Source organism: Arabidopsis lyrata (genome assembly GCF_000004255.2).
Source record: "Arabidopsis lyrata subsp. lyrata unplaced genomic scaffold ARALYscaffold_1, whole genome shotgun sequence".
In the NCBI taxonomy this organism is placed as follows: domain Eukaryota; kingdom Viridiplantae; phylum Streptophyta; class Magnoliopsida; order Brassicales; family Brassicaceae; genus Arabidopsis; species Arabidopsis lyrata.
This window is the reverse complement of record NW_003302555.1, coordinates 3,635,871-3,662,830: the sequence shown is the minus strand read 5'-3', so window position 1 is coordinate 3,662,830 and position 26,960 is coordinate 3,635,871. Positions and strand designations below refer to the sequence as shown.

General features: G+C 37.4%; 8 protein-coding genes across 10 annotated transcripts; 3 read left to right on the top strand and 5 right to left on the bottom strand.

Annotated features, from left to right (window-relative positions):
- Positions 1–55: 55 nt before the first annotated feature.
- LOC110224876 (probable serine/threonine-protein kinase At1g09600) lies at positions 56–4,045 on the bottom strand. Its single transcript, XM_021012509.1, has 7 exons — positions 2,587–4,045; positions 2,215–2,499; positions 1,594–2,139; positions 1,266–1,366; positions 1,051–1,156; positions 548–958; positions 56–456 (listed from the first exon to the last, which is right to left on the bottom strand). Exons 1-7 carry the CDS (start codon positions 3,088–3,090, stop codon positions 265–267), a joined length of 2,145 nt encoding a protein of 714 aa, XP_020868168.1. The 5' UTR covers positions 3,091–4,045; the 3' UTR covers positions 56–264.
- A 78-nt stretch (positions 4,046–4,123) lies between these two features.
- LOC9325824 (60S ribosomal protein L21-1) lies at positions 4,124–5,408 on the bottom strand. Its single transcript, XM_021012541.1, has 2 exons — positions 4,995–5,408; positions 4,124–4,527 (listed from the first exon to the last, which is right to left on the bottom strand). Exons 1-2 carry the CDS (start codon positions 5,229–5,231, stop codon positions 4,270–4,272), a joined length of 495 nt encoding a protein of 164 aa, XP_020868200.1. The 5' UTR covers positions 5,232–5,408; the 3' UTR covers positions 4,124–4,269.
- Positions 5,409–5,484: 76 nt separating this feature from the next.
- LOC9328574 (transmembrane emp24 domain-containing protein p24delta3) lies at positions 5,485–7,188 on the bottom strand. Its single transcript, XM_021012535.1, has 4 exons — positions 6,818–7,188; positions 6,049–6,261; positions 5,901–5,977; positions 5,485–5,833 (listed from the first exon to the last, which is right to left on the bottom strand). The coding sequence occupies exons 1-4, from the start codon at positions 7,118–7,120 to the stop codon at positions 5,689–5,691; spliced, it is 738 nt and encodes a 245-aa protein (XP_020868194.1). The 5' UTR covers positions 7,121–7,188; the 3' UTR covers positions 5,485–5,688.
- A 524-nt stretch (positions 7,189–7,712) lies between these two features.
- On the top strand, positions 7,713–9,933 carry LOC9328573 (calcium uniporter protein 6, mitochondrial). 2 transcript variants are annotated; one of them, XM_021015303.1, is made up of 3 exons: positions 7,713–7,957; positions 8,730–9,136; positions 9,234–9,933. In XM_021015303.1, the coding sequence occupies exons 2-3, from the start codon at positions 8,753–8,755 to the stop codon at positions 9,729–9,731; spliced, it is 882 nt and encodes a 293-aa protein (XP_020870962.1). In that variant the 5' UTR covers positions 7,713–7,957; positions 8,730–8,752; the 3' UTR covers positions 9,732–9,933. The 2 variants fall into 2 exon arrangements, with proteins under 2 accessions (XP_020870962.1, XP_002892511.1); XM_002892465.2 differs by lacking the exon at positions 7,713–7,957 and having other exon boundaries at positions 7,992–9,136.
- Positions 9,934–10,691: 758 nt separating this feature from the next.
- Positions 10,692–16,417, top strand: LOC9325823 (phytochrome A). 2 transcript variants are annotated; one of them, XM_021014596.1, is made up of 6 exons: positions 10,692–11,212; positions 11,357–11,504; positions 12,402–14,467; positions 14,675–15,491; positions 15,562–15,852; positions 15,929–16,398. In XM_021014596.1, the coding sequence occupies exons 3-6, from the start codon at positions 12,409–12,411 to the stop codon at positions 16,128–16,130; spliced, it is 3,369 nt and encodes a 1,122-aa protein (XP_020870255.1). In that variant the 5' UTR covers positions 10,692–11,212; positions 11,357–11,504; positions 12,402–12,408; the 3' UTR covers positions 16,131–16,398. The 2 variants fall into 2 exon arrangements, with proteins under 2 accessions (XP_020870255.1, XP_002892510.1); XM_002892464.2 differs by having other exon boundaries at positions 10,692–11,504; positions 15,929–16,417.
- A 486-nt stretch (positions 16,418–16,903) lies between these two features.
- Positions 16,904–17,865, bottom strand: LOC9328572 (germin-like protein subfamily 2 member 1). Its single transcript, XM_002889712.2, has 2 exons — positions 17,690–17,865; positions 16,904–17,605 (listed from the first exon to the last, which is right to left on the bottom strand). The coding sequence occupies exons 1-2, from the start codon at positions 17,802–17,804 to the stop codon at positions 17,061–17,063; spliced, it is 660 nt and encodes a 219-aa protein (XP_002889758.1). The 5' UTR covers positions 17,805–17,865; the 3' UTR covers positions 16,904–17,060.
- Positions 17,866–19,326: 1,461 nt separating this feature from the next.
- Positions 19,327–22,405, top strand: LOC9325822 (pectin acetylesterase 1). Its single transcript, XM_002892463.2, has 12 exons — positions 19,327–20,002; positions 20,281–20,363; positions 20,453–20,582; positions 20,674–20,747; positions 20,861–20,947; positions 21,045–21,169; positions 21,263–21,323; positions 21,416–21,469; positions 21,554–21,631; positions 21,721–21,823; positions 21,925–22,070; positions 22,172–22,405. The coding sequence occupies exons 1-12, from the start codon at positions 19,669–19,671 to the stop codon at positions 22,229–22,231; spliced, it is 1,335 nt and encodes a 444-aa protein (XP_002892509.2). The 5' UTR covers positions 19,327–19,668; the 3' UTR covers positions 22,232–22,405.
- A 1,294-nt stretch (positions 22,406–23,699) lies between these two features.
- LOC9325821 (transcription factor MYB61) lies at positions 23,700–26,108 on the bottom strand. Its single transcript, XM_002889711.2, has 3 exons — positions 25,159–26,108; positions 24,951–25,080; positions 23,700–24,766 (listed from the first exon to the last, which is right to left on the bottom strand). Exons 1-3 carry the CDS (start codon positions 25,289–25,291, stop codon positions 23,926–23,928), a joined length of 1,104 nt encoding a protein of 367 aa, XP_002889757.1. The 5' UTR covers positions 25,292–26,108; the 3' UTR covers positions 23,700–23,925.
- Positions 26,109–26,960: the final 852 nt, after the last annotated feature.

The following is a 26,960-nucleotide window of genomic DNA, read 5'->3' as shown; positions in this document are numbered from 1 at the left end:
TTAAGTTTCTTGGTTGTTGGATCGATATTTGTCTCTGTTAGACCGCTGAGTGCAATTGAAATACCAAAATAACAATAGTGATTGATTCTACTAGGACTAATAATTTTATATCATACAAGAATGAATAATAAACAAATTACACAATATCATACAAGACCCCACCAGAGATCAGTTGACTCTACATTGCAAAACCTCAAACACTTTCTTTCTCCTTTACCTGATATCCCAAAAGTTTCTTCCTTTCTTATCCTTTTCTGATGTATCTCATCTGCCATTTGCAGCAAGAGACGCTTGAGTCTGTCTGTTATCGCCTCTATTTGTCTTCTTATCCACCCGAGCTTTGCGAACTGCTAACTGAATCTGCCTTTCATGTTCTTTCAACATTTCATCCAAGTTTCCTCCTGCAGAAACCAAAGGCCCTGAGCAGTGCATTCTCTCTTTCTTTTCACCGTAAACCTTAAGATAACCAAAAAAACTGTGATTAGCCCACAAAGAGTTCCACTACAAAGAGAAGCACAATTACACACAGTTCAGATGTTCTTTTTACCGTTATAGATTCTTTGTGTTTTGTAGAATCTTTGGGTTTAACCACCAAACGTTGGGACCAATCACCTCCGTTTTGCCTTCTGTTATTATTGTTATAACTATCTTCAAACCACCGTGGATTCGCTATAGCGAAATGTGATCCATCTCTAGCAGCTACCGAGTTTGAGAATCTTGACAATTGTGCTGTTCCGCGTTGGACAAAAGACCGTTGTGTACTCAGTTCTTTTCTAGGAGACCGACTCGAGCCCCTCATAACATTCTCTCCATTTCTATTCACTGAGGACACACCATAACGAGTGTGACTGTCTTGTGCAGTTCCACTCTCCAGTGGTTCTATCCGGACGCTAGCTGCATCTTCACCAGGATTGAACTTTTCACTATTGCTTATCTGGTTATTCTGCCCTTGACGTTTCTTTACAAAAACAAGAAAATAGACAGATATGTAAGATCACATGAAAATAACCATATATATCTGTATGTGTATTATGCTAGAACCAGACGTACTTGTATTGATGTCAGAGACTCAGCATTGGAGTCTGGAGCTGGCACAGCTTTAGATTCTCTAGATACTTGTTTTGAATCATTCTGTTTACTGCTAGTGTCTTTCTTTCTGGTGGATGAGAGGAAATTGGGACGTGTCAGTGTTCATTCAGGCATATAAGAGCTCTTTGTTAATGTTAACAATTAACACTATGATACTAGTTGAATCTGGATCTTACCGTTTTGCCTCCTCCTCTCGAATCTTCACATCAATCTCCTTTCTCGGTTGGTACTTTGGTAAACTTGATGGGTCACTTGCGAAAGGCATTGTAGTAAAAAACTAAAGAAAAAGAAAAAGAACAAAAGTGTGAGACAAGAAGAGTATAGACTTCTCATTCCGATAAATAAAGCAGAGTCGAAGCACACATTTCTAATCTACAATGTCACAGCTTTGCATTTAAATGCAAAATTTAGTGGCTGGAACTTACCATTTCATATATGTTAATAAAGAAATGCCCAAAAGTTGAATGTTGTGGCAGTGGAAGATAAAACTGTCATAGCTTTTACCTCGCTTTGAAGGGCAGAAGCTGTGGTTCCACGAGCATCTGGTTCTACAGCTAAAAGAACCTCAACTAGGGCCAAAGCTGAAGATGGAAGACTCTTAAATGTTTCGGCTACACAGCGCTTGTAAGGTTGTTGAGGTTTAAAGATGGTGGCATGTGGCAATTTTGATATTTTCCAATACTCTTCAGAAGGTGATCCACATAGTTTGAAGATCTTGTGTAGTTGTTCTACCTCGGTTCTACCGGGCATGATAGGCTTCCCAGTAAAGAGTTCAGCTAGTATGCATCCTGTGCTCCACAGATCCACAGTAACTCCATAGTCTGTTGAACCAAGTAATAGTTCAGGTGGACGATACCACAAAGTTACAACGCGGCTAGTGAGAGGCTGCTTCTGGGGGCCTTGGTAAAAATTGGAAAGACCGAAATCTCCAATTTTAAGATTGTTGTTATGGTCAAGCAGTAGATTAGAGCCCTTGATGTCACGATGCAAGACACCTCGACTATGGCAATGCTCTAGACCATGAAGCAGCTGTTTCATATAGCACTTAATCTGCAGAAGCACATTGCATTAGATGAAAATCAAACCACATAATAGTATGCATATATTGTGGAGAAATAGTAATACCTGTGCCTCAGAAAAGTTAACCCCAGGGGTTGAAGCTAGGCCAGCAAGATCATGCTCCATATATTCAAATATAAGATACATACTTCCTGATACTCTTGAAGTGATCAAACCCTCAAGCTTCATAACATTAGGATGGTCAAGCCTTCGAAGGATAATTATTTCTCTAGCCATGAACCGAACACTATCGGGATCCATATTAGCAAACCGCACTTTCTTCAGTGCAACTAATTGGTTCGTCTCTAGGTCCCGGGCTTTGTACACACTGCTATACGTCCCTTGTCCAATCTAACAGTAACCATCCAAAAATGTCCAACTTAGACAAGACAATCAATCAAAAATCATATCAAAGTTATAAGAAACAAAAGGCCTTACCTTTTCCAACTTCTCGAAAGAATCAGCCTTTCGTGGAATCCATCCATTGATAGCTTCTCCAGCAACAGAAGCCAGCCATGAAGGCCAACCAGCCATAACCTGAGCTCCTCTTTCTCCATTACTAACACTGCTTATTCTAGTCATCTTAGGTTGTTGCAATGTCCCTATGTTGTTGGGACCAAGCTCAATACCGGTTGGCCGTCTCTGAAACACCAATCTAGAAGACTTTCTCTCGAGAGTCACCTTCTTCTCGGGCTCCTCATTGTTCTTGGCATCAATGGGTATCAACAACGTCAAGGAGGCTTCTTTATTGTCGTTGCTTGTTTCTTCGGATCCTACATTGTTGTCTTTGCTGGAAGAAGCAGATTTTGATTTTTTCTTCTTCTTGGGGGTTTTCTTAGGCTTGCTTCTACTCTCCTTGACATTGACATTGTTGATAATGGTATCGTTGTTGTCGACGTTATCATTATTAAGTCGTGTTCCTTTGGTGCAATTGCAGCCCATAATTCTCCACGGTTTCGTGATTCCGTCAATACTCCACAGTTTCCTGACCGGAATCAGGAAACTGTATGTTTTGATTAGCCTCCTAATCTTGTCTTCTTCTTCTTCTCCACTGAAAATGAAATCTCCCCCCACACACACCACCAAACAGAGAACAAAGATTTGAGCTTTTTGTGCTTTTGATCTTTAGACCACCAACAATCACCACAGGGAACAAAGATTTGAGCTTTTGATCTTTAGACCAATGTCAAACTTAGATTTATGATTCTGTCTTCTACCTAAGAAAACCGTACTAAAATCAATTTCTGGAACTTGTTGGAATAAACGCTGATCCTAAAATCTTATGTAAGGAGAATCTAGAAGAAGGGAAAACTAAAAGAGAGGAGCTTTTTTTTGTAGATATATAACGAAACTGGAAAATAAATTTGAGGTCAGCAAGACTGATCTCGAAATGTGGAGTAATAAATGTTGATACGTATTCTGGGTCTCAATTTTTTTTTTTTTTTTTTTTGTTGTTGAAGAAAACGAATTGAAATCAAAGGAAGACTTTGGTCAGTAGAGATAGAGAGATATGGTGAAAATTAATGGAGAAATGATAGATTCCTGAAATTGCGAAGAGCCTATCAAGAAATGAGAGATTTAGGGAAATGAGGTTTCTTAGTCTTTTGTCTATTTTAGGAAATTCAATACAGCAAACAGAAATAACGAAAATAAGCAGAAGAACAAGAAGCTGGTTTGCTGGCAAAAAAAAAAAAAAAAAAGAACAAGAAGCTGGTTTCTATCTGTCTTTAGAGCAAGTGTTGAACATAACAGAGATCTCCCATTAATGGAGACTTAAGGCTTGACTCTTCTCTTCTCTTCTGAGTTCAGTGTTGAAAATTAGGCTCTGTTGCTCAGACGCTACGTGGCGTCGAGGTGGAGTTCCGTGGGCCCCAAGTCAAACATATCTTAAATTAGGCTCATTCATTATCAAATCAATTTCACATATTTTTAATTTGGAAGACACCGTTGACCAAAGTGAAAAAAAAAATTGGAAGACACAAAAATGATTTATTAATAAACCATCTTTGCAAAATCTGGATTGCAAACTCCTGTTATATAAATCATAATAATATTCTTAGTTTTGAGTCGCTACAAAACATAGAGAGTTCCAAAACACAAGCAGAATGGCAAAAAGTAGAACTAATAGCCTCCTTTGAGATCGTTGACGACATCGTAAGGGATTGGAGTGACAGTCTCCAAGGTCATTCCTTCAACCATGAATCCTGGTTTGGGTCCTTTAGGCTGTCTCTTGGTGCTGATGGTCTCACCTTTGGCTTTGGCTGCAGCCTTGAGCTCATCGTTCTTCTTCTTCCTCAGCTTGAACTCCTCCGCACATCTTGATTGCTGGACATGCTCCACACGCACATGAATCCTCTTCCTTATGATCCTGTTGCCAATCTGTCATACGTCATATGTCAGTAAATGATACCGAATATAGGTAATAGTAAAAAGGTTTGTGTTATTGCAATAGGATAATCCACATTACAAAATCACATCTCGAGAGACTTCTAGAAACAAGATTAGTATACATATTTTTGTGGTCGATTAGAAGCCAGAATACAGCAATTTTCAATAGTCATGAAACCAAACAAACTAGCAGTACAATGAACAGGAGTCGAAGTATTGCATCAATGGAGATGTAAACTAGAAACTGCCAAGGCTAAAGACTATACTAAACCTAAGCAATCAAACTTCGAATCTGAAACTGGATCAAGCAAAAAAACTAAAAATCTGAGTTCAAATTTAGCATGGGATGAGATTTACATTCTACAAACCAATTCTCAATCACACATTTCAAATAAGAAGGTCAAATCCTAATTCAATGACACAGAAGTTAAAGGGATGTGAGAGTTCATCATTCAGACCTGTTTGTTGACTTCAACACCGACGGCGCGTTTGGTGACGTTCCAGACACGACCAGTACGACCATGGTAGAACTTGTGAGGCATACCCTTGTGGATCGCACCATTTACCTTCACATCGACGTAATCGCCGACCTTGAAGGTCCTCAGGTAAGTCGATAGTGGAATGTAACCCTTCTTCCTGAATGGCCTCGCGAACAGATCCCTCGTTCTCGCCCGAACTCCATGACCCGCTGGCATTTTTCCTTCGCTTAGATGGATGCGAAATGTGTGATTAGGGTTTATTTATATCTCTGTGAAATTAGGGTTTGCTATTAACGGGCCTGTTGGGTCAGAAATTTGGGCTTTTCTTGTACATACCCATTTGACAAAGGTTTTTCTTGTATTGCTAACCCTTATACTGTAAAACTTATGTGCTAAAGCCCCAAACTAACATAAAGTTTCAGTTACAACCCAATATCGATGATTCTAGAAAATCTATTTCGTTTGGAGATAAACAAGTTAATTATTTTTTATTTCATAATCAGAAATAATGAATTCTTATCAGAGAAAAGCTACTACAGAAACAATCCTTGAACAAAATTTTACAGCGTCAGTAAAAAGGAGGCGTGTAAACAAACAAGAAGGAAAGGAGATGAATTGAATATTATTCTTTAAGAAGAAACTCTCTTTAAAGGAACTGAATATCAGTGAATCTCTATATAAGCTTCTTCTTCTCAAAGTACTGCTTCAAGTAGAGTACCTGTAAACCAGAGACAGCAATGCAAACACCTAGCGACATTATACTATACCAAGCCACCCGCGAGTTCGTTTTCTCACTCATTGTCCTCATGTCTGCTTCTCTGCAAATACCATTTTGAGAATGAGACTCAGCTAAATAGCAGTTAATGCAGCTGAAGATGACTTTACCTGTTTCTTAGGTAGAGTAGATTTTCATGGATGGCTTCCACTGCGCCTTCTAGTTTCCTGATCTCCAGCTCAACACCCTACGTTAACAAGCTAATCTCTTTAGAGATTCAACATAGGCTCTGAACTGTAAAATCTCTAGAAATCTAACCTCGATCTTCTCTTTCTTAGCAACAGAGGCCCAATCCTTAGCAGCGATTCCAGTTTTCCAGTCAATGTTGATGCTAACATTTTTGTTTCCGTGACTCTTTGCATCAGCCCAAAAGCATGCCAAGTAGTTACCGGATTCTTGGGTTGTAAATGCAAATTGGCCATGCGTTACGTTTTCCATGTTGTGCAGATTGTTGCCATACGGGGACGTCACCTGCACCATAATATATTATTCTCAAAGCTCAGAGCCAAGAAGAAGAAGAAGGAACAGAGAATACTATCCAGGACCAGAGTATTCCCGAGTTTCCATAAGATATCTGTTCAAGTTCGACTTCAAGGACTGCTCTCAATCCAAGGACACTATCTAAACAATCCATCAAACTATGTGGAACTAGCAAGTAGCAATGATTACCAAATACCAAGTTGATAATAAACTTGAAGTATTAATTATCATTATTCCCAAACAAACATCAAAACACACACACTTCATTAAAAGACCACATAAATTTCAATTTTTTGTCCCAATCTCACAGCTAATTACTGTATTACGGCAAAAGAGTATTCATAAGGATTAAGCTACAAATCCGAAATTCATCATAACAATCAAAGAAAAACATGCATGAGCATAATTTTCCAAATAAGGAAACTTGGATCAAGCATTAATACATGCCTTCCTAATTATGGATCGAGTAACAAAATGCAGATTCAAAACACTGATCAGGTAAGGAAGAGAAGCGAGATGATCGGAACAGAAAATCGGAGAAACTTACCTTGACGGAGATAGTGGGCATGACTTCGTGATCCTCGGAGATGATGAGGTAATCAGCCAAAACGACGACATTGCTCTGGATTTCTTCAGATACACACTTTGTTCCGGTGGGAGGCACATCTAGCCACACCGCCTCACCGACCGGAACCAGAAACAACAGAAGGAACGCCGTCGGGAATACACGGCGAATCTTAGCAGTCATCTTCATCGACGAGATTTCAAATTTTCCGATTGTATTCGTCGATCGTTGTGTTGAAGTGGCCAGATCTTTCCTCTTAAGTGTTTTTTTTTTTTGTTTGTTCATCTTAATTCTTTTTTTTCTTGGGGAAGCTTTGATTGGGCTTTGATGAGACTAACCCATGGGCTTGAGAATTGAGATGAGGTGATTGCATTAGTAACAACACAATAAAGATCTATATTTTAAAAGTTATATTAATGTGTAACAACACAATAAAGATCTATGTATACTAAAACAACACATTTATATAACTTTGTATTTGCAACAAGTTGCCCATCTCTAATCTCGTTTCCATTTGTTTTTTTTTTTTTTAATGCTTTTCTGAATATACGTGCAATTTGGACTCATAAAGGCAAGATTTGGCACAGTCTTTGAGACTTTTTGTAGATTTCTGCAGTTCCTCCTGTTTTAAAAAGACAATTTGTATGGCCAGGCTAACTAAGATTGTTCTCTGCTTAGATACAATACAAGTCGTCATGTCATTGGTTGGTTATGTTTTAATAATTTCTATAACTTATCCTTCTACGGAAGTGGTAAGCCTATCGCAAAGTCAGTTCAAAATCAAGCATTAGAAACTTATGAATTTCAAGTCGTATTTTAACATAACCGGGATTATCCTATAATGTAACTAGTTTTATATCTTTGAAATTGGGTTTAAATGGCCAAAAAAAAAAAAGGTTTAAATAAAGAATTTGGCCCTTATGGTCGTATAACGATCAAAGCTATTCTCAAGGAGAGAAAAAGGGCAAAACAAGGGAGAACATAATTAATTATTTTTACTTTCATTTCAAAAGTATGCAAAAACTCTCAAGCCGTCCATAGATGCTAAAACTTCTTTTTCATCTTCTTCTTCGTCTTCTTCATTCACATTATCATATAAAAAAACTGTTGAAGTACTTCCAGGTATGCCAATAGTCGTAGATGTCTTAGATCGTCTCTAATATGCAATATTAATGTGAATTGTTATTTGTTTTTTTCCATAGTAGTGCAAAATGATCGTGATGTCTATATGCTCATATGAGTTTTTCACAACATAAATATGGATTTCTAATTATGGATTCCACCTAAATAATTTGACAAGAAAAGCTAAACAAGAGTTTACGTAAACTAATCGTTTTTTTCTTTTTTAAAACTTAGTTACGTGTTGTTGTTTGTCATGTGGGTAATAAAGTAACTTGAATCCGTATATATGCCGCGTCAAATTCAACTCCGATGACAAGGATAGGTCTCATCTCAACAAGGGTTGTTGGATCATTTTAACTGTTCCTTTTGTCAGGATGGTTGTTGGATAAAATAAATGAACTTTATCAAGATAATCAAATTTAGATTGTGGATTTGAGTTAACAAAAAGTTCATTGAGATTTTCGTAAAAGCCATCCTTCATGCCAAGTCAACAATGGCTATTGGCTAGTCCTAGTACCAATCTTTTTACTTTTTATTATCTCCCAAATTCCATAGATAAAAGCAAATGGCTTCGTGCTTCTCCTCTTTTTTTCTTTTCTTCAATTTTCAAAATCGTGTAATCTTATGATATTAATAACACAAGAATCTGAGATTCATAATTAAACGCGTTAAATTATTCCATCTCTTTTTTTCAGATTCTCATAGCTTTTTAATCCTTGATCTGTGAACCTAACTTTTTTTCAAATTCGCTTTCACGAAATCGTGAGCTAAGATCTTCAGATTCGTGGGTCCGTAATGTGGTCAATGGGTTTAATAAGGCGTACGGCAATGTCCAGCGCCATTAGAGCTTCTTCGCAAAGGACATGGCTTGGTAATGGTGGATTAAGAAGCTGCGTCACCGTCAAAACACCGTCGTCATCGGAGGAGGAAGAGAAGAAGAAAGAGATAACTATAGCGGAAGCGAAGAAGCTAATGAGGCTTGTGAATGTTGAAGACATGAAGAAGAAGCTTGTTGGTATAGCTGATAGAGATGTCGTCCCTTACACTACACTTTTAGAAGCTTCTCAAGGAATGGGTATCGCTAGATCTCCTGATGAAGCTCATATCTTTGCTCGTGTTCTTGACGATGCCGGCGTTGTCTTGATCTTTCGAGATAAAGTCTTTCTTCACCCAGACAAGGTCTAAAATTGCAATAAAAACAAAACTTTATTCTGTTTTGTCGGGATCCCCTGTTTTGTCTCGATTTCTCTAAAAATCTGGACTTTTTTTAATTCAGGTGGTGGATCTGATTAGAAGAGCGATGCCTTTGGAACAGAATCCAGAGGAAGATCAAATCAAGGAAGAATTCAACAAACTTAGAATCATGAAAGAAGAGATTGATGTTTTAGCGCATAGACAAGTGAGGAAGATTCTTTGGTGCGGTTTAGCTACTTCGATGGTTCAAATTGGGCTCTTTTTTAGACTAACTTTCTGGGAATTCTCATGGGATGTGATGGAACCAATCACTTTCTTCGCTACAGCGACTGGAATCATTGTGGGTTATGCTTATTTCTTGATGACTTCGAGAGATCCGACATATCAGGATTTCATGAAGAGGCTGTTCTTGTCGAGACAGAGGAAGTTGTTGAAAAGTCATAAGTTTGATTGTGAGAGGTTTAAGGAATTGGAGAGGATTTGTAAAATGACGTCGTCTTGTCATGCAGCTGCGTCTATAAGGAATCGTGTTGGATTAGAACTTGATCTCGAGGATGCTTTGCAGAGTCGCAGAGACTGATTATTATTTATGAAAACATTCATTTTTCTTGTCCTCTGGTGGTTCATCAAACTTAAGAAGAAGATGATCAGTCCTTGCAAAAGTGACAAAGATTGTTTTCGATCATCTTCTTCTGCTTCTTATACTGTTATACATAAGTAACCATTGACATTGTTTATTACAATGAAGATAACAGATTTTAACTGTTCTTTTTAATACGGAAGTTTCGGTGTAAAGAGCCATTTTCTTTATTTTGGTATAGATATTGGAGTCGTTTCAATTGTTTCACACAAATATACATTAAGACTAGAAAAAAACACATGGTACTGAACACTTGTTTTAAGAGTTCAAATTCTAAAGAGTGAAAAATAAAAAAGCTCACAAAATGTGTCGTAAAGTTCCAATCAATAAAATCCCTAATGATTGTAGCGTTCTTGGCCATTAAGAAGTCTCCTCAGCTCATATTTATTTTGTTCCTCAAAGTGTAGTTATTCCAGAAATGAGATTAGTAAGACTTTGCCAATTGAGATACGCGCAACATGGGCCATGACTATGTCTAATCGATCATGATGTGTTGCTAGGACAGCATTTGCATTATGGAGGCACATTTTTGGTCCAACATAGCTGTGCCACAATATCTTTGTGAAATCGCGCTGTCTAGATGAGACGTTGTTGATTCGTGTTCTTCGGATATGATCATCTTAGACAATCTTGAATTAAAATTTGCCAAGTCTACTACAAACTTAGTGAAAGATTTTAACTTAAAAGAGGATAAGAAGCAATACCTAAGAAAACATGGTAAGATTGGCGATAAGAAAGAATCGAAGTTCGAAAATGATGTTAGACGTTTTGGATTTGGATTGACGAAAATAAAATCCAATCGCTTATCAAGTTTTTTAAATGACCATAACGATTTTTTCTTCTAAAAATTTAATTTGAATTATTAGCATATATTAGTCTTAGAAATTTAATCAATTTAGTTTATGATAAAACAAATACAAAAATGGAAAGTCCCTACTAATGAAGTTAATCCCAGAAGCAGATTACAAAACGGAAAAAGCCGAGAAAACGTGAAGCCCATAAGACTATCATTGTCGTCTTCCTCAAAACCCAACTTTCCACTTCTAGTTATTGCCTTCATTAAACAACTCCCACCATCTTTCTCTCTCTCTCTTTCTTTCTTGTCTTTTTTTTTTTAATTATTACTAATAATCTCTACTTTTCTTCTTATCCTTTGGACGATTCTCTTCAATCGGATTAATAAAGAATCAACTTCAATTTGTTCTTCCACTTTACTTCTCTTTTCCTCATTACACAGTGTTAGTCACATCGGTGAAAAATACCAGTTTGATCATGAATTAAAACTCCAAAAAAAAAAAAGACTCTTTTTTAGGAATCCCATGAAAGGTGCCAAGATTTATTATTATTTCATATATCTTCCGCCACTGTTCTGTTTTAGCGAGGAAAAATGTTACCGGCGAAGCCGACCCTGTTCTTGATTGGTGTGTGAAGTTTGTCTTTTATCCAAATTAAGCTTTTTTATTTTTGCTTTATTCCATTATAAAATATACAAATCGCCCATACTCCGAGACATGGGCATGCGTATTCGAGGTGGTCCCATTCATCGTCGTCGTCGTCTGTGTTAGGGAGCACAAATAATAGAGAGGCGTAGCAGAAGAGAGAAGGCGGTGATCGAGGTCAAGATTTAGAAAACCTCTGAAGAGTGTGACTAGACACGAGATCTGATCATGGCTTCTTGAAACTTCTTCTTCTTCTTTCTTCTTCTCTTTAAAGGTAGCTACTTTCCTTTTCCCAAAGTTTCCTCCTTTCTGTTTTTTTTTTATCTATATATATTGAAGCTCGCTTCGATTGTTTTCTGCTTAGAGCTTACCAGCTACTGGTCTCACTCTTCTTATTGAGTAAGAGCTCTTTTCGGGGTTTGCGTTTTGAGATTTATCCGTACTTTGAAGTTGATTATTTAAAGATATTCTCTCTTGTTGTTGTCATAGACAGGTCTCTTTGATCTGGCTTGATGTGTGTGTTTTTTAACTCAACTTTTGTAGTCTGTGATCATTTATGAGAAGAAGCATCCAATTAATTTCATCCTTTTATCGCTCTTCACTCTTACGATTGCTTTTGCTGTTTGGACTTTATTTCTCCTTTTGAAAGGTATAGCTAGCTATAAAGACTCTTTAAGAGTTTATATTAGTCTACTTTATGTATGTAGCTGTGTTTGAATCTTGAGAGGCAGATTAGCTCAGATCCTCGTTGTGTTAGTTTTGTGTAGTGGATTTTCCCTGTTAATTGTCAAGATCTTGTTGATTTTGGATTGTAGGATGACTTAGAGAGGAAGTGTTCATGGAATCTTATTGGTTCAGTTGCTTTGAAAATGATTATTCATTGAACCTTGGAATATGACAGGATGATTCCTGCATCTGTTGCGACCTGTTTCTGGGTTTAGCTATGTATTCTCGACCGAGTTAGTCAAGTTCATGCCTCTTTTTGCTGTCAAAGGAACTTAAGCTGTAGCAGCGATTTTGTGTTTTGATTGGTTCTTAGTGTTTCAAGTTTATGCATTCGTTTGTATGACTGGTGATGAATGTTTGTGTTCATATGATTACGGCATGAATGTTTTATTCCTTCTTTATCAGAGTTTTGCTCTTAAATCTTTTTTTCTGGTCTCTGTGTCAGGAAAAAAATGTCAGGGTCTAGGCCGACTCAGTCCTCTGAGGGCTCGAGGCGATCAAGGCACAGCGCTAGGATCATTGCGCAGACCACTGTAGATGCGAAGCTCCATGCTGATTTTGAGGAGTCAGGCAGCTCCTTTGACTACTCAACCTCAGTGCGTGTCACTGGCCCGGTCGTGGAGAACCAGCCACCGAGGTCTGACAAGGTTACCACGACTTATCTTCATCACATACAGAAGGGAAAGCTGATTCAGCCCTTCGGTTGTTTGCTTGCCTTGGATGAGAAGACCTTCAAAGTCATTGCATACAGCGAGAATGCATCTGAGCTGTTGACAATGGCCAGTCATGCAGTTCCTAGTGTTGGCGAACACCCTGTTCTAGGCATTGGGACAGATATAAGGAGTCTTTTCACTGCTCCTAGTGCCTCTGCATTGCAGAAAGCCCTTGGATTTGGAGATGTCTCTCTTTTGAATCCCATTCTTGTGCACTGCAAGACTTCTGCAAAGCCCTTTTATGCGATTATCCACAGGGTTACAGGGAGCATCATCGTTGACTTTGAACCGGTGAAGCCTTATGAAGTCCCCATGACAGCTGCTGGTGCCTTACAATCATACAAGCTCGCTGCCAAAGCAATCACTAGGTTGCAATCTTTACCCAGCGGAAGCATGGAAAGGCTTTGCGATACAATGGTTCAAGAGGTTTTTGAACTCACGGGGTATGACAGGGTGATGGCTTATAAGTTTCATGAAGATGATCACGGTGAGGTTGTCTCCGAGGTTACAAAACCTGGGCTGGAGCCTTATCTTGGGTTGCATTATCCAGCCACCGACATACCTCAAGCAGCCCGTTTTCTGTTTATGAAGAACAAGGTCCGGATGATAGTTGATTGCAATGCAAAACATGCTAGGGTGCTTCAAGATGAAAAGCTTTCCTTTGACCTTACCTTGTGCGGCTCCACCCTTAGAGCACCGCACAGCTGCCATTTGCAGTACATGGCCAACATGGATTCTATTGCATCTCTGGTTATGGCGGTTGTAGTTAACGAGGAAGATGGAGAAGGGGATGCTCCTGATGCTTCTACACAGCCTCAAAAGAGAAAGAGACTATGGGGTTTAGTGGTTTGTCACAATACGACTCCGAGATTTGTTCCGTTTCCTCTCAGGTATGCCTGTGAGTTTCTGGCTCAAGTGTTTGCGATACACGTCAATAAGGAGGTGGAACTGGAGAACCAGATGTTGGAGAAGAACATTTTGCGTACGCAGACACTCTTGTGCGATATGCTGATGCGTGATGCTCCACTTGGGATTGTGTCGCAAAGCCCTAACATAATGGACCTTGTGAAATGTGATGGAGCAGCTCTCTTCTACAAAGACAAGATATGGAAACTGGGAACAACTCCAAGTGAGTTCCATCTGCAGGAGATAGCTTCATGGCTGTGTGAATACCACATGGATTCAACGGGTTTGAGCACTGATAGTTTGCATGACGCTGGGTTTCCTAAGGCTCTATCTCTCGGGGATTCAGTATGTGGAATGGCGGCTGTGAGGATCTCATCCAAAGATATGATTTTCTGGTTCCGTTCTCATACCGCTGGTGAAGTAAGATGGGGAGGTGCAAAGCATGATCCAGATGATAGGGATGATGCAAGGAGAATGCACCCGAGGTCATCGTTCAAGGCTTTCCTTGAAGTAGTTAAGACAAGGAGTTTACCTTGGAAGGACTATGAGATGGATGCCATACACTCTTTGCAACTTATTCTGAGGAATGCTTTCAAGGATAGTGAAACTACTGATGTGAATACAAATGTCATTCACTCAAAGCTAAATGATCTCAAAATTGATGGTATACAAGAACTAGAAGCTGTGACCAGTGAGATGGTTCGTTTAATTGAAACTGCTACGGTGCCAATATTGGCGGTTGATTCTGATGGACTGGTTAATGGTTGGAACACGAAAATTGCTGAGCTGACTGGTCTTTCGGTTGATGAAGCGATCGGGAAGCATCTCCTCACACTTGTTGAAGATTCATCAGTGGAAATTGTCAAAAGGATGCTAGAGAATGCATTAGAAGGTAACTCTCTTCCTAAGTTATGCTGAGTTTTCTTAGAATCGTCCAACTAGATTGCACTATTCAAGTTCCAATTGAGTATCGTGGTTGAGGAAACTTGGTGCAATGTGTTTTTTTTATTATTAATGATGGATCATGTATTTTGTTTTCCATTTTTCTTTCTAAAACGCTGAAGCCGAGTCTATAAACTTCAGTTGCTTATCTATGCAGGAACCGAGGAGCAGAATGTCCAATTTGAGATCAAAACACATCTGTCCAGGGCTGATGCTGGGCCAATAAGTTTAGTTGTAAATGCATGCGCAAGTAGAGATCTCCATGAAAACGTGGTTGGGGTGTGTTTTGTAGCCCATGATCTTACTGGCCAGAAGACTGTGATGGACAAGTTTACTCGGATTGAAGGTGATTACAAGGCGATCATCCAAAATCCAAACCCGCTGATCCCACCAATATTTGGCACCGATGAGTTCGGTTGGTGCACAGAGTGGAATCCAGCTATGTCAAAGTTAACCGGTTTGAAGCGAGAGGAAGTGATCGACAAAATGCTCTTAGGAGAAGTATTTGGGACGCAGAAGTCATGTTGTCGTCTAAAGAATCAAGAAGCCTTTGTAAACCTTGGAATTGTGCTGAACAATGCTGTTACTAGTCAAGATCCAGAGAAAGTGTCGTTTGCTTTCTTTACCAGAGGTGGCAAGTATGTGGAGTGTCTGTTGTGTGTAAGTAAGAAACTGGACAGGGAAGGTGTAGTGACTGGTGTCTTCTGTTTCCTGCAACTTGCCAGCCATGAACTGCAGCAAGCGCTCCATGTTCAGCGTCTAGCTGAGCGAACCGCAGTGAAGAGACTAAAGGCTCTAGCATACATAAAAAGACAGATCAGGAATCCGCTATCTGGGATCATGTTTACAAGGAAAATGATAGAGGGCACTGAACTAGGACCAGAGCAGAGACGGATTTTGCAAACTAGCGCGTTATGTCAGAAGCAACTAAGCAAGATCCTTGATGATTCTGATCTTGAAAGCATCATTGAAGGGTATTCTAGAACGAAAGTCCATTCAAAATATGGTTTATCTGTTTTCTTATGTTGGAATTTGACTCTGCAGATGCTTGGATCTGGAAATGAAAGAATTCAGCTTAAACGAAGTGTTGACTGCTTCCACAAGCCAAGTAATGATGAAGAGTAACGGGAAGAGTGTTCGGATAACAAATGAGACCGGAGAAGAAGTAATGTCTGACACTTTGTATGGAGACAGTATTAGGCTTCAACAAGTCTTGGCAGATTTCATGCTGATGTCTGTAAACTTTACACCATCCGGAGGTCAGCTAACTGTTACAGCTTCCCTGAGGAAGGAACAGCTCGGGCGTTCTGTGCATCTTGCTAATCTAGAGATCAGGTAAAATATTTTTAATCAGAATGCACAATATGATGTTAAAAACAGTGCATTGAGGATACTGGGATTATGAAAACAGGTTAACGCATACAGGAGCTGGGATACCTGAGTTTTTACTAAACCAAATGTTTGGGACTGAGGAAGATGTGTCAGAAGAAGGATTGAGCTTAATGGTTAGCCGAAAACTGGTGAAGCTGATGAATGGAGATGTTCAGTACTTGAGACAAGCTGGGAAATCGAGTTTCATTATCACTGCGGAACTCGCTGCAGCAAACAAGTAGTCCTCGAAAGAAAAGGGGTCATGGCTTGATATAAAATAGTCACTGGTTGTTCTTTGTTTGTGACGTTCCTTGGCGCTTTTGCTTTCGTTTTCAAATTTCAATAACGATGAAATATCCATCCATTTACATCTTCTGTTGAACTCTTTTCTGAAGCTGTAAATATGGATGCATATTTAATCTCCTCTTGAGTGTTTTGGTTTCATGATGTATCATTCAAATAACTGATGTATGAGGAATGAGCTAATTTACGGTCTATGGTTTGTCACAATGACAGAAACTCAAACAAATATTCTATCTAGTCTATGATAATCTCCTTCTTTTAGGGTATTCAGATTGTACTGACTGTTTCTTCTCTCTCTGGCTGAGCATAGCTTGATGATAGAGAGGATCTGTGCTGATTCGCCTCTGGTTAATGCAACAGGCCAGAGTTTAGAGGTAAGGTATGATTCTTGACTATGTTGCAAGAAGTCTTGGTTTCAAACAATTAGCTTTAAGCTAAACTCCATGAAGAAGCAAACATATTTCTAACTTAACAGAGATCTATTAGCTGGCCATATGAAGTACAATTAGTTTTCTGTAAGAAGAATCACATGGGGTATGTGAAGTAAAAAATAAGTAAGTTATCATGTTAATTAAGTAATCAGTTTTATTAGACCCATACGTTAGAGTCTCTCAAGTTGATTATTTTATCTGAAAAGTCAGATAATTAGCTTACCTGTTTTGAAAGCTTTTAGATTAGATCAACCTCGACTTGTTACCTGTTTCTAGTCAACTTTGAACAAAAAATAATTTGGATTATACAGAAGACAAATACATGAGACAATGGAGCTCAAATGCACACTCAAAGATCATCACTTATTGTTCCTTTTTATTACAGAATACAAATCGAAGGAGAAAAAAAACAGAACTGTAATGAATATAATAAAGAGATCATTTCTTGGGTTGGAACTTGGATTTGATGTGTTTAACAGTTCCTGAAGAGGTCTGAAAGGCTTGAGCCAAGATGTTGTCAGGAACAGGAGGAGTAGAACCAAACAAAGTAGCACCAAGAGATTGAGTTCCAGGAAGCTGACTATTGAAAGCTGCAATAACAGAAGCAGGAACATGACCATTGTTCTTCTGGAAATGGACAAGTCCTTTAGGGAAAGCAAAGACATCTCCTTTCTTGAGAGATTGAGAGATGAGCTTATTGGCCGTAGTGAGGAACCCAACGTCAAGTGTTCCTTCGAGGACAAAGACGATTTCAGTGGCACGAGGGTGGGTGTGAGGTGGGTTTAAGCCTCCTGGTGCGTAGTCGATACGAGAGAGAGAGACACCGAGTGTGTTGAGTCCTGGGATTGTCATAACGTTAGCTCCAGTGACCAAGGCACCGAATGTGTTGTTGGTAAGACCTGGATTAGCTAATCCTTGTGAGAAGAAATCAGCTGATGTGACTGTAGCTGCGTCTTTACAAGGGAAGCCATTGATCTTGATTCCTGCCAAAAAAAAAAAAAAACGAGAAAGAGATTAAAGATTGAAGCTTTTTTAGTAAAATGAAAGTAGAGATTTTTTGAAATTACCAGAGGGAAGATCAGCAACGCAGAGATCTTGAAGCATGTCCGGATCTGCGGAAGCGGAGATGAAGAAGAAGACGGTGGTGAGGAGGAGGAGGAGAGTTTGAGTTGGTGAAGCCATTGGGATTGTGGTAGTGGTGGTGGGACTCTTTAACAAGTAAGTTGTTGAGAGAGGAGAATTAATGAATTATGGTTTATAAAGGAGGAGAAGAGAGGATGACTTGTCTCGCTGAAGGAAATAAAAAGCAAGCAACATGCTGTTTCTCTCACACATGTCTAAGACCATTAGCAGTGGCAAATGTGTTTGTGTGAGTGTAAGTATTTTTTTAGTATTATAATTTAAAGCAAAAGAGAAAAGAGAAAGAGAAAGAAAGAGAGAGATAGAGAGAAAAAGTGTTACACCCGAGTGTAAACTTACATCCAGATGTGAAGAAAGAGACAATTTTTTCGTTTTTTTAATACCTACACCCCAAGACTCACACCCACCTGATTGTATGACTGTTGATGCTCTAAGTGAAATGTCAAAGGTCAACGAATACTAAAACGGATGGATCAGGGCTTGCCATTTGACAAAATATGTTTACACTAGTTTTGGTTTTACACGAATACTGATATTTTATTGATGGCTTTAGAAGAAAAAAATAATATAAAAATCAATTATTGTTACCTAAGAAAGTATGTACTTCAAGTAATAACTGTTGTCTTATTATCTGTATGCTAATTTACTTTTGATTTTGTTTGGCTTTTTTACTTGTTGGCTCCTACTTTGATCATCGTGAGAGAATCATACACGCTCGCTCGTTCGTGCCTCACCGTTTATCTGCAACGTCCGCGTTTCTGGGTTAATTCTTCTCACGCGAAATGTGGAGCGCGTGAAGCTACGCGTTGTCTTCAATGGGCTGGGCTAAGTATTTATCCGATAACTTTATTAGTTTGGGCTTTTAGTGCTAAAAGCCTCATCTAAGATGACGCGTCGTAATGCATTGAAGAGGGAACAACATATCGCTTGGATTCTTTATTGCTTCCTTCCTATACGGCATCGTTTTTGTTTCGCGGGCACAACTTTATTACTAGTCATAATGTAGGGGAAGACAATAAAGATATCGTGGTAGAGTTGGAGTTAAATAAAATTGGTTAAATTTATTAGTGAAAAGATTGGTTAAATTTTCTAAAGAGTTTTTAGCGACTACATAGGTTGATTTGAAATTTCGTTTATCTCAGTCCCAATACGATTTAAAGAGAACAATAACTTTGTAAGTGATTTTTTTCCCCTTTGTATTCATCTTCGATTAATCAATCAAATAAAGTATTTGGGTACATGATATCTTAAACGGCAATTGAAAGCTTAATCGCAATTAATGAAGACTCACAACTTTTTTGCATGAAATATTTGTCTTGTAGCTTTTGGAACTCTTGGAAGCATCTGAAAATTCTTTCCACTTTTCAGGACCATTTCTGTTTTTTTTTTTTGTATTATCTTCATTTTCAAAGTGTTTGAAGATTCCTGAGACTGTAATTTCTGTTCTACAGATATTGGTGGAAACAAAATTGGAATTATATTATGAACTCTATACTTCTGACTATTAAATGAATAATAGTGTGAATTTGAAATTAAAAGACCTTAATAATTTGCACCACTTAAATAAAAGCGCAATTACAAAACTGACTTGTTCTAAAACTATTTAAACCTAACCTAGGGATGAAATGAGGTGACAACTTCATGAGAATCAAACACTTTGAATTAATCATCCTTAAATATATACAAGAAAAATTGCAACGAAAGATACAAGGTGGCAGTTTCATGAGAATCTTTAATTTCTTAACCTAATGATCAATGGAGGTTTAGGCCCCAAAATTGTGGTCTAGATCTTGTGATTTAAAAATGGCAAGATCATGAATCATGTCCATGATGTAGAATCCTTTTTTTTTAATCAAGGAAAGAAAATCTTTTAATAAATCTCTCCTATGACTATGACTGGTAGTTAATGCAACTCTCTCTCTCTCTCACTCTCTGGTCTTCAATTATAACTGAGTTTCTATATAAAAGCATGTTTATACTACAAAAGACCAAGATGGATTATTTCTTGGCCGCGTATACACTGACCACTTTAGTACGTCTCCATAGCCATTTCATTCAAATTTTCATGAAAACGCTTTTGTGGGGTTTGAGTCTCGCAGGACTCATTCTCTTCAACATTCTTGCAAATGGGGAAATGAGTTTTGATAAAATGGACATGTTCAACGATTTCAATGGAACAAATGCAAATGTCCTGATGGTAGGACTCACTCTCGTCCAAGCCGCTGCTGCTAAAGGAGCGGGTAACAATTTTTTTCCCATTCATTTTGATTGAGATTTAGATTTCTGATACCAATCAAGGTATAGAGTTTTAATTAATGTGTGGTTGGAAAAAAAAGAGGAGAGATTTAGATTTCTGATATGCATGTTCATTTCATTTAGATTTCGAATGTTTGAAACGTTAATTTTCAATATTTTTACAAAATTTCGTTTGTACCGTTGTTATTTTTCATCATTACTACAAGGTTCTTGATTAACATTTTCATGACGCGAAGGATAAATTATTAAATTTTTGTGGCAGTGTGTCTGGATGGGTCAGTGCCTGGATATCATTTGTATCGCGGGTATGGTTCAGGAGCTAACAACTGGATCATTCAGTTGCAGGTTCTTACTTAAGATATATCAATTGTATATAGACTATAGAGATACTTATTGCCATAATCAGAAATAAGGCTAATTAATTTTGTTGAAAGGGAGGTGCATGGTGTGACAGCATACAAAATTGTCAGAACCGTAAAAGGAGTGGTTATGGATCATCTACCTTAATGGAGAAAGAGGTGGCGTTTTTAGGATTACTAAGCAATAAAGCGGCTGAAAATCCAGGTTTTTTCTCAAGATCCCTTATTGAAAACAGAAATGTGTTATATTTTGCTGAAATATTCTCTCTTCTTTTGTTACAAAATCAATGTTGCAGACTTTTACAATTGGAACAAAGTAAAAGTCCGGTATTGTGATGGTGCATCCTTTGGCGGTGATAGCGAAAACAAGGTTAGCACGCTAATTAAAACCATAAAGATTGATTGTCTACTATATATGACTGATCTTTGTATATTTCTATAGTAATTAACTTGAGATTAATTCATATGATTGCTTACAATTAGGCGGCGCAACTTCAGTTTAGAGGAAAGCGTATATTTTTAGCTGTCATGGAAGATTTGATGGCACAGGGAATGCGTCAGGCAAAACAGGTACAAACATTTCATATAATATTGCTTTGCATTTGAATCTTTGTTCCCAATTGTTAATTATAAGATGTTAAGGTATAATAATAATATTACCGTTAAGGCTTTGCTCAACGGATGTTCTGCCGGGGGTCTTTCAGCGATTTTACGATGCGATGATTTCAGTAATTTGTTTCCTCCTACCACCAAAGTAAAATGCATGAGCGATGCTGGCTTCTTCCTCGACGCGTGAGTAAATTTTTGTTTATTTTTCAAACAACAAATGATGGAAATTAATTAGTATATTAAAACTGGTTGGTGTCTGTTTTGTAAATGAATAAGCGTTGATGTATCTGGAGGTCATTCTTTAAGGCGTATGTATTCTGGTGTCGTGAACACTCAGGTATAATGTTATGATCATGTCTTGATGATGATGATGTTATATATATAGAGATCGTTGAAAGCTAACCAAGAATTGCTCTTTTAACTTTTTAGGGTTTGCAAAACACTCTTCCTCCCACTTGTACAAGCCATATTAAACCAACTTTGGTATACATATGATATTTGTGTTTCTGTTAATTATAATGATGCTATAGTTCCTCGTTTACTTATCTTAGTTTCAACATCCCTTAGTGTTTTTTCCCTCAATACATAATCAACCAAGTCAAGACCCCGTTGTTTATTCTCAACTCGGGATTTGATTCGTGGCAGGTTATTTATTATTCCATCTCTATCTTCGGATTCTTGTTTTTTATGAATCATGGGGTTTGCTTGTCTTGAACTATCTTGTTTCTTTGCAGATTGGAAATAGTTTAGCTCCACCATCTGCTGATCCAAATGGTAGTTGGCGTAACTGCAGCTCCAGCTTCAGGTGCACTGCCTCTCAGAAGCAGTTCTTGGATGGTAACAATGATGTTTTCATGAAACCTACCACTCGTTGATCTAATTACAAATCTGATCGTGATCAAGGTTGTTTTTTCTTGCTTTGGAAATCCGAGTTTCAGGTTTCAAGATGAGCATGTTAAATGCGGTGAAGACCTTTTCCAAGTTTAGCAAGAACGGAGTGTTAATTACCTCTGGATGGGCTCATTGTCAAGCGGAGAGACAAGATACTTGGTTTCCTGGAAACTCTGGTGCGGGTAAAGTTAAGGTGATAAAAAAAGCACTCATAATTTTACAATCTGATCAGTGATCATATGATTACATACAGAATTAATGTTTGTGCCTTTGTTGTTGGTAAAACAAAAACAGGGGATTGCTGTGGCTGTTGGAGATTGGTATTTCGAAAGAATAAAAAAGAAAAGCTCATAGACTATGAGTATACTTGTGACATTAATGAACAAGATACGTCATTATGAAATGTTTTTCTTACTTCGTTATACTCCCATCAACTAAGTTTAGGTTTTAATACAAAGCAGAGAAGAAATATACATGCATTTGTATCATTGTCCTTATCAATCAATCATATTGTCATAAACATCCAAAGTATTTTCTCCAATTCGTTAAGCAGAAGAGATGTTTAAATTAAACTAAAACCTCCGAAGTTTCACTCTCCAAAAAAAAAAAAAATGCTACTTGTCTAATTATATCAGCATCGTGACTAGTGACAACACATTTTCCGAATATCTGAATGTCGTTGTATAACTATAAAAGTACATTTTCGATGTCAAATATATAGATAGATAGATATGAAGTGAACAAATCATAGGAGATTTTTTTTTTAAAGAATAAGATTCCACGACATTCTCTATTTTTTTCCCCCATTTCTTTAGGCACAATATATCTTCTTCTTTTTTAATTACCAACAAACCGCGACAAGTGTTTCTGTTAATCATCCTTACATAACATACGCCAATCAAAGCTAACACAATGATTGGTTTAATATTGTAGCACCAATTATTCGTTTCACATGCACTCTCGCGTTCCACTAAACTTTATTATAACGCAAATGCATCTTTTATTTGAGCAATTTGATTTTATGCCAAAAAGTTGAAAGTTAAACTAGATTTTTGCTATCGTCTTTTGAATTTAAAGTCAAACAACATTCTTTTACTTACCGGTCGAGTCGAGTTATTGCGTTAGGTTATTTCTAAAAATTAAAGTAAAAAGTGTTTGTTTTGGATTGGAATATTTAAAAAATACGGTTATAAAGTAAATCAATTGACTTAACGATAATAAAATTGAAAACCATCCCATCACTTCCGTCATTTTATTATGGTCAAATCCTCGAGCTATTAGGAATTTTCTACTGCAAAAGAATATTCCGACGCCGGCCAAAAAAACATAAGTTTCTGGTCAATGGGGACAATTCCAACCTCTGATAAGACTCTAATTAAAAAAAGCACAGACAGACAAGAAGACTAAACAAACAGACACAGTTTGTATATATAAAAAATTATAATAACCAGAAATTTAGGGTATTCATTATTCAATACTCAATAGCCAAAAAAACAACTTAATGATTTCAGAATACGTAAATCATTTTCTTAAAAACATATTTAAATTAATTTGGGTCCTTTTGAAAAAAAGAAAGTGTCCTTTCTAATTAGTTGAGCTAATCCCCACTTGAGTTTATTATTATTTTTTGCTTTAATTTGATGTTTTCTTTTGTCGTTTAATTAATTACAGGTCTCAAAAATGGTGAAGGATGTGACTATGGATCACAATTCGTTCACGGAAACAGACAGAAACAGATTTATTACGTTCATCATTGTTCTTCAACAGAATAATGGCAAACACAGACCTCTCTGATGAATCATCAAAAATACTAACATAAATCTTTATAACAAAACAAAAGTATATAGTAGTATGATACTGAATGTTTTTGCAAGAAGAATATCTGACGTATAAAACACACTTCAAAAATAAACATAAAAATAAAGACAGCTCCCTTTTTTTTGACCCATGCAATATACAGAACACTTGAATCCACTGTACGTATTGTATGTCTTTGTATATCTTTATGTTCTCTACATCTGTTAAAATTAAGAAAAAAAAAAAAAAAACTAAAGGGACTGACCAAATGAGACGGCCATTCTCTGAAGATCCTTGGCGAACACGTCACTAGTATCAGCTGTGCCCAAGTTTTCGTTTTGGGTTTGGGTCCAAGGATCTGTCATGTTTGAAACATTGGCTAAGTAATCTGTCTCTGATTTAATGTAGATTGGTTGAGAGCTTTGACTCTGTACAGTGTTCCCTATGAAGAACGGTGTGTTCAAATACTCTGACCATTTTATTTCTTCCAAGTTATGATTTGGTTTGACTTGTGAAGAAGAAGTAGAAGAATTTGGGATTGACCATGAGAATCCGCCATTGTCGAAGAAATTTGAGGTGTTGTTGTTTGTCTGAAATTCCCAGTTTGGTGCAGCCAATTTCACATGATCTCCTCCAGAGACCGGACTTGAACTGTTGTTGTCAGGAGGAAGATTAATTGAGGGCTTTACGCATACTGGTGTCGGAAAGACAGAACCAACCATGTTTCCGGAGCTAAACTGCGGTGGAATCATTGAGCAGAGTGAAGTATCAGTTGTCACAGAGAGTCCGAGATTGGAGTTGAAGTTAAGCTTCTGAAATCCGAAGTAGTCGGAGAATTCAGATGGCCTTTCTATGAAGAAGTCTTGGTTAGTCGCAGAAGAGGAACTAGGAGACTTGTGGTCGTTACCGCTTATTTTGTTGTTGCTTGTTGTTGGTTTGTCTTTGTCGCTAAAGCTCTCAAGTTCGGAGATGGGTTTGTGTGTGTTTGGGTCAATGCCTCTTTGTTTCAGTTTCTTCTTGATGCTTGAGTTCCATAGATTCTTGATCTCGTTGTCGGTTCTACCCGGAAGCCTTGACGCAATCTGTGACCATCTGAGTATAAACAGAGCAAAGCCAAAAACAGAGGATGCTTATTGCTTAAAGACAGACACACATAATCCGATCCTCTGTTAAAAACAGAGCAGGGGCAAAAACAGAAGAAAAAGCTCAAAACATAAACATGATCCTCTGTTTTCTTAGGCAGCATTATTGTTGAATGTTGATAACTAATTATTACCTGTTTCCGAGGACGGCATGAAGCTCGACGATGAGATTCTCCTCCTCTGGAGAAAAAGCTCCTCTCTTTAAATCAGGTCTCAAGTAATTGATCCATCTTAGTCTACAACTCTTCCCACATCTCTGCAAACCTGTAGAAGAAGACTCATATATAATTTGTTATTACAAAAAGTAGCTTCCTTTATTTCAAATTGAGGAAGAAATGTTACCAGCGAGTTTAGGGACAGAGCTCCAGCAGCCATGGCCGTGATTGGTGATGTGAGTAAGAAGCTTCTCATCTTCTTCAGGAGACCAAAGCCCTTTCCTCAGTTTTTGTTTGTAACAGCAAGAATGTCTCCCCATTTAGTTATACACAGCTGCAATGCTGTGCAAAGGTAACAATGAAAGAGAAGAAGAAAGCTCTGTTTTTTCTTTACAAGTATTGAAAGAAAAAAGTTTTGAGCAGAGAGAATGTATAGAAAAACTTTTGAAGGTTAATGGAATCTAATGAAAAAAAAGGAAGAGAAAATGAAGTAACAGATGTGCAGAGAGAGAGAGTATTAATAGAACTAAGAAAAGTCACTTTCTTCGGAAGGGTTTGTTGAATTTTATGCTCTCTTTTACTACTATTGTCTCTTTTTAAAAGTTAATTTTTTTAGAGAAAATATGCAAAAGTGTGTAATTTTTTTCAGCTTTGAAGAAACAATTTGATTGGTCCACGTCGGATTGGTTCGCACCAATGGTAAGAAAGTTAAGGTTAAGAAATGGAGTTCATGTAGTTTTTTGACCTTTTACATCACTCTAATCATCATACATTCGTCATCTCTAAATGGACCCTTTATGATCATACGTTCAAATGCAGCAAATGATCGACATCTATTAGTTTCAATCAATCGCCGAAAACTATATATTTGTAGAGTTAAAATTATGAATTATGATGGTAAGTGTGAGTACTCTTAAGTAGTGGAGACATGCTCATTCATGTTCAGCCTGTCCTAAAAGATGTTACGAGTCACTCTACGCAGCCAAAACCGGCGTGACCTCAGTAACTCTTCTAGAGTTTTTTTTTTTTTCCGGAGAGAATTTTCCATAATTTTTTGATGTTTCTCTCTTATGATATGGAAAAATCGGAATGCTACTTTTGAGATTCATGCAAGTCGTGGTTTACAAAAAATAATAATAAAAAGAATATAAATATGGTCTAAACATTTTCAAAACGGAAAAAATATGTTACGTAATAAGTCAATAATGTGTTTCATAAGACTTCATGCGTTTATGGAAAAGTATTTACAATAATATAAATGACGGAATGACTACTTAAATTAATATATATTCATAACTATGTGGAAACACATTGCCCTATTACGTCATATATATTTTCTAGTTGAATATCTATCACCAAGTGCATCATACTAATGCCTGAGATGTGTGATTGATTTTTAAAGTGATTCTCAATATATGTATAAATGAGTAAAAAACAAGAAAATATAAATTTTGTGGTGACTTTAAGATCAATTTTAAAACTCTTTCAACCCAAAATAATCAGCGAACCGTCGAACAACGATAGAACACCCGGACCAAAACCAAAATTTATTTTTGTAGTGAGAATGGAACAATTAAAATAACACATTAGATGATGTGTAGATAAGGATGAAGACAAAGAAGAGTTGCTTGTTGTCGTCATGAAAGAATACTGCAATGAATTAAAAGCAAATGCTAAATGAGGACTAAATATTTGTGAAGATGAACGCATCAATAAAAGGAAATATGGGAAAGGTTCATAACCAGCAAGAAATTGTCATCATTGGTTAATGTTTCCAGAAATGATTAAATGGAATTAAATGTCTACGTAACGAAATTTAGAAATTTTGCTTAAAAAATATGGTTACTTTTGCAGATGAATGAGAATAATCAAGTGTCTCTTTTGTTTGCTTTATACGTTTTAAATTAAATTGACTCACTTCTCTTTGGCATTTTTCTCCCTTTTTTTGCCTTAAAATGATTCATAATAGAGATGGTATATTCTTTGTCC

Excerpts from the sequence above, each read along its gene's own strand:
- LOC9325822 (XM_002892463.2), top strand. The coding sequence starts at position 19,669 with ATGCAACTCTCTCTCTCTCTCACTCTCTGGTCTTCAATTATAACTGAG. Across the intron at positions 20,583-20,673 it reads TAAAGCGGCTGAAAATCCAG|ACTTTTACAATTGGAACAAA; the intron begins GTTTTTTCTCAA and ends TCAATGTTGCAG. Across the intron at positions 22,071-22,171 it reads CTGGTGCGGGTAAAGTTAAG|GGGATTGCTGTGGCTGTTGG; the intron begins GTGATAAAAAAA and ends AAACAAAAACAG.
- LOC9328573 (XM_021015303.1), top strand. The coding sequence starts at position 8,753 with ATGTGGTCAATGGGTTTAATAAGGCGTACGGCAATGTCCAGCGCCATT. Across the intron at positions 9,137-9,233 it reads TCTTTCTTCACCCAGACAAG|GTGGTGGATCTGATTAGAAG; the intron begins GTCTAAAATTGC and ends TTTTTAATTCAG.
- LOC110224876 (XM_021012509.1), bottom strand. The coding sequence starts at position 3,090 with ATGGGCTGCAATTGCACCAAAGGAACACGACTTAATAATGATAACGTC. Across the intron at positions 2,500-2,586 it reads CTTTCGAGAAGTTGGAAAAG|ATTGGACAAGGGACGTATAG; the intron begins GTAAGGCCTTTT and ends GGTTACTGTTAG. Across the intron at positions 1,157-1,265 it reads CGAGAGGAGGAGGCAAAACG|AAAGAAAGACACTAGCAGTA; the intron begins GTAAGATCCAGA and ends CTCATCCACCAG.
- LOC9328574 (XM_021012535.1), bottom strand. The coding sequence starts at position 7,120 with ATGAACAAACAAAAAAAAAAAACACTTAAGAGGAAAGATCTGGCCACT. Across the intron at positions 6,262-6,817 it reads TGCCCACTATCTCCGTCAAG|GTGACGTCCCCGTATGGCAA; the intron begins GTAAGTTTCTCC and ends ATTATGGTGCAG. Across the intron at positions 5,834-5,900 it reads CTACTCTACCTAAGAAACAG|AGAAGCAGACATGAGGACAA; the intron begins GTAAAGTCATCT and ends TGGTATTTGCAG.
- LOC9328572 (XM_002889712.2), bottom strand. The coding sequence starts at position 17,804 with ATGGCTTCACCAACTCAAACTCTCCTCCTCCTCCTCACCACCGTCTTC. Across the intron at positions 17,606-17,689 it reads CGTTGCTGATCTTCCCTCTG|GAATCAAGATCAATGGCTTC; the intron begins GTAATTTCAAAA and ends TTTTTTTGGCAG.
- LOC9325821 (XM_002889711.2), bottom strand. The coding sequence starts at position 25,291 with ATGGGGAGACATTCTTGCTGTTACAAACAAAAACTGAGGAAAGGGCTT. Across the intron at positions 25,081-25,158 it reads CTCTGTCCCTAAACTCGCTG|GTTTGCAGAGATGTGGGAAG; the intron begins GTAACATTTCTT and ends CTTCTTCTACAG. Across the intron at positions 24,767-24,950 it reads CATGCCGTCCTCGGAAACAG|ATGGTCACAGATTGCGTCAA; the intron begins GTAATAATTAGT and ends GTTTATACTCAG.
- LOC9325823 (XM_002892464.2), top strand. The coding sequence starts at position 12,409 with ATGTCAGGGTCTAGGCCGACTCAGTCCTCTGAGGGCTCGAGGCGATCA. Across the intron at positions 15,492-15,561 it reads CTTGAAAGCATCATTGAAGG|ATGCTTGGATCTGGAAATGA; the intron begins GTATTCTAGAAC and ends TTGACTCTGCAG. Across the intron at positions 15,853-15,928 it reads CTTGCTAATCTAGAGATCAG|GTTAACGCATACAGGAGCTG; the intron begins GTAAAATATTTT and ends TTATGAAAACAG.
- LOC9325824 (XM_021012541.1), bottom strand. The coding sequence starts at position 5,231 with ATGCCAGCGGGTCATGGAGTTCGGGCGAGAACGAGGGATCTGTTCGCG. Across the intron at positions 4,528-4,994 it reads GTGTTGAAGTCAACAAACAG|ATTGGCAACAGGATCATAAG; the intron begins GTCTGAATGATG and ends GACGTATGACAG.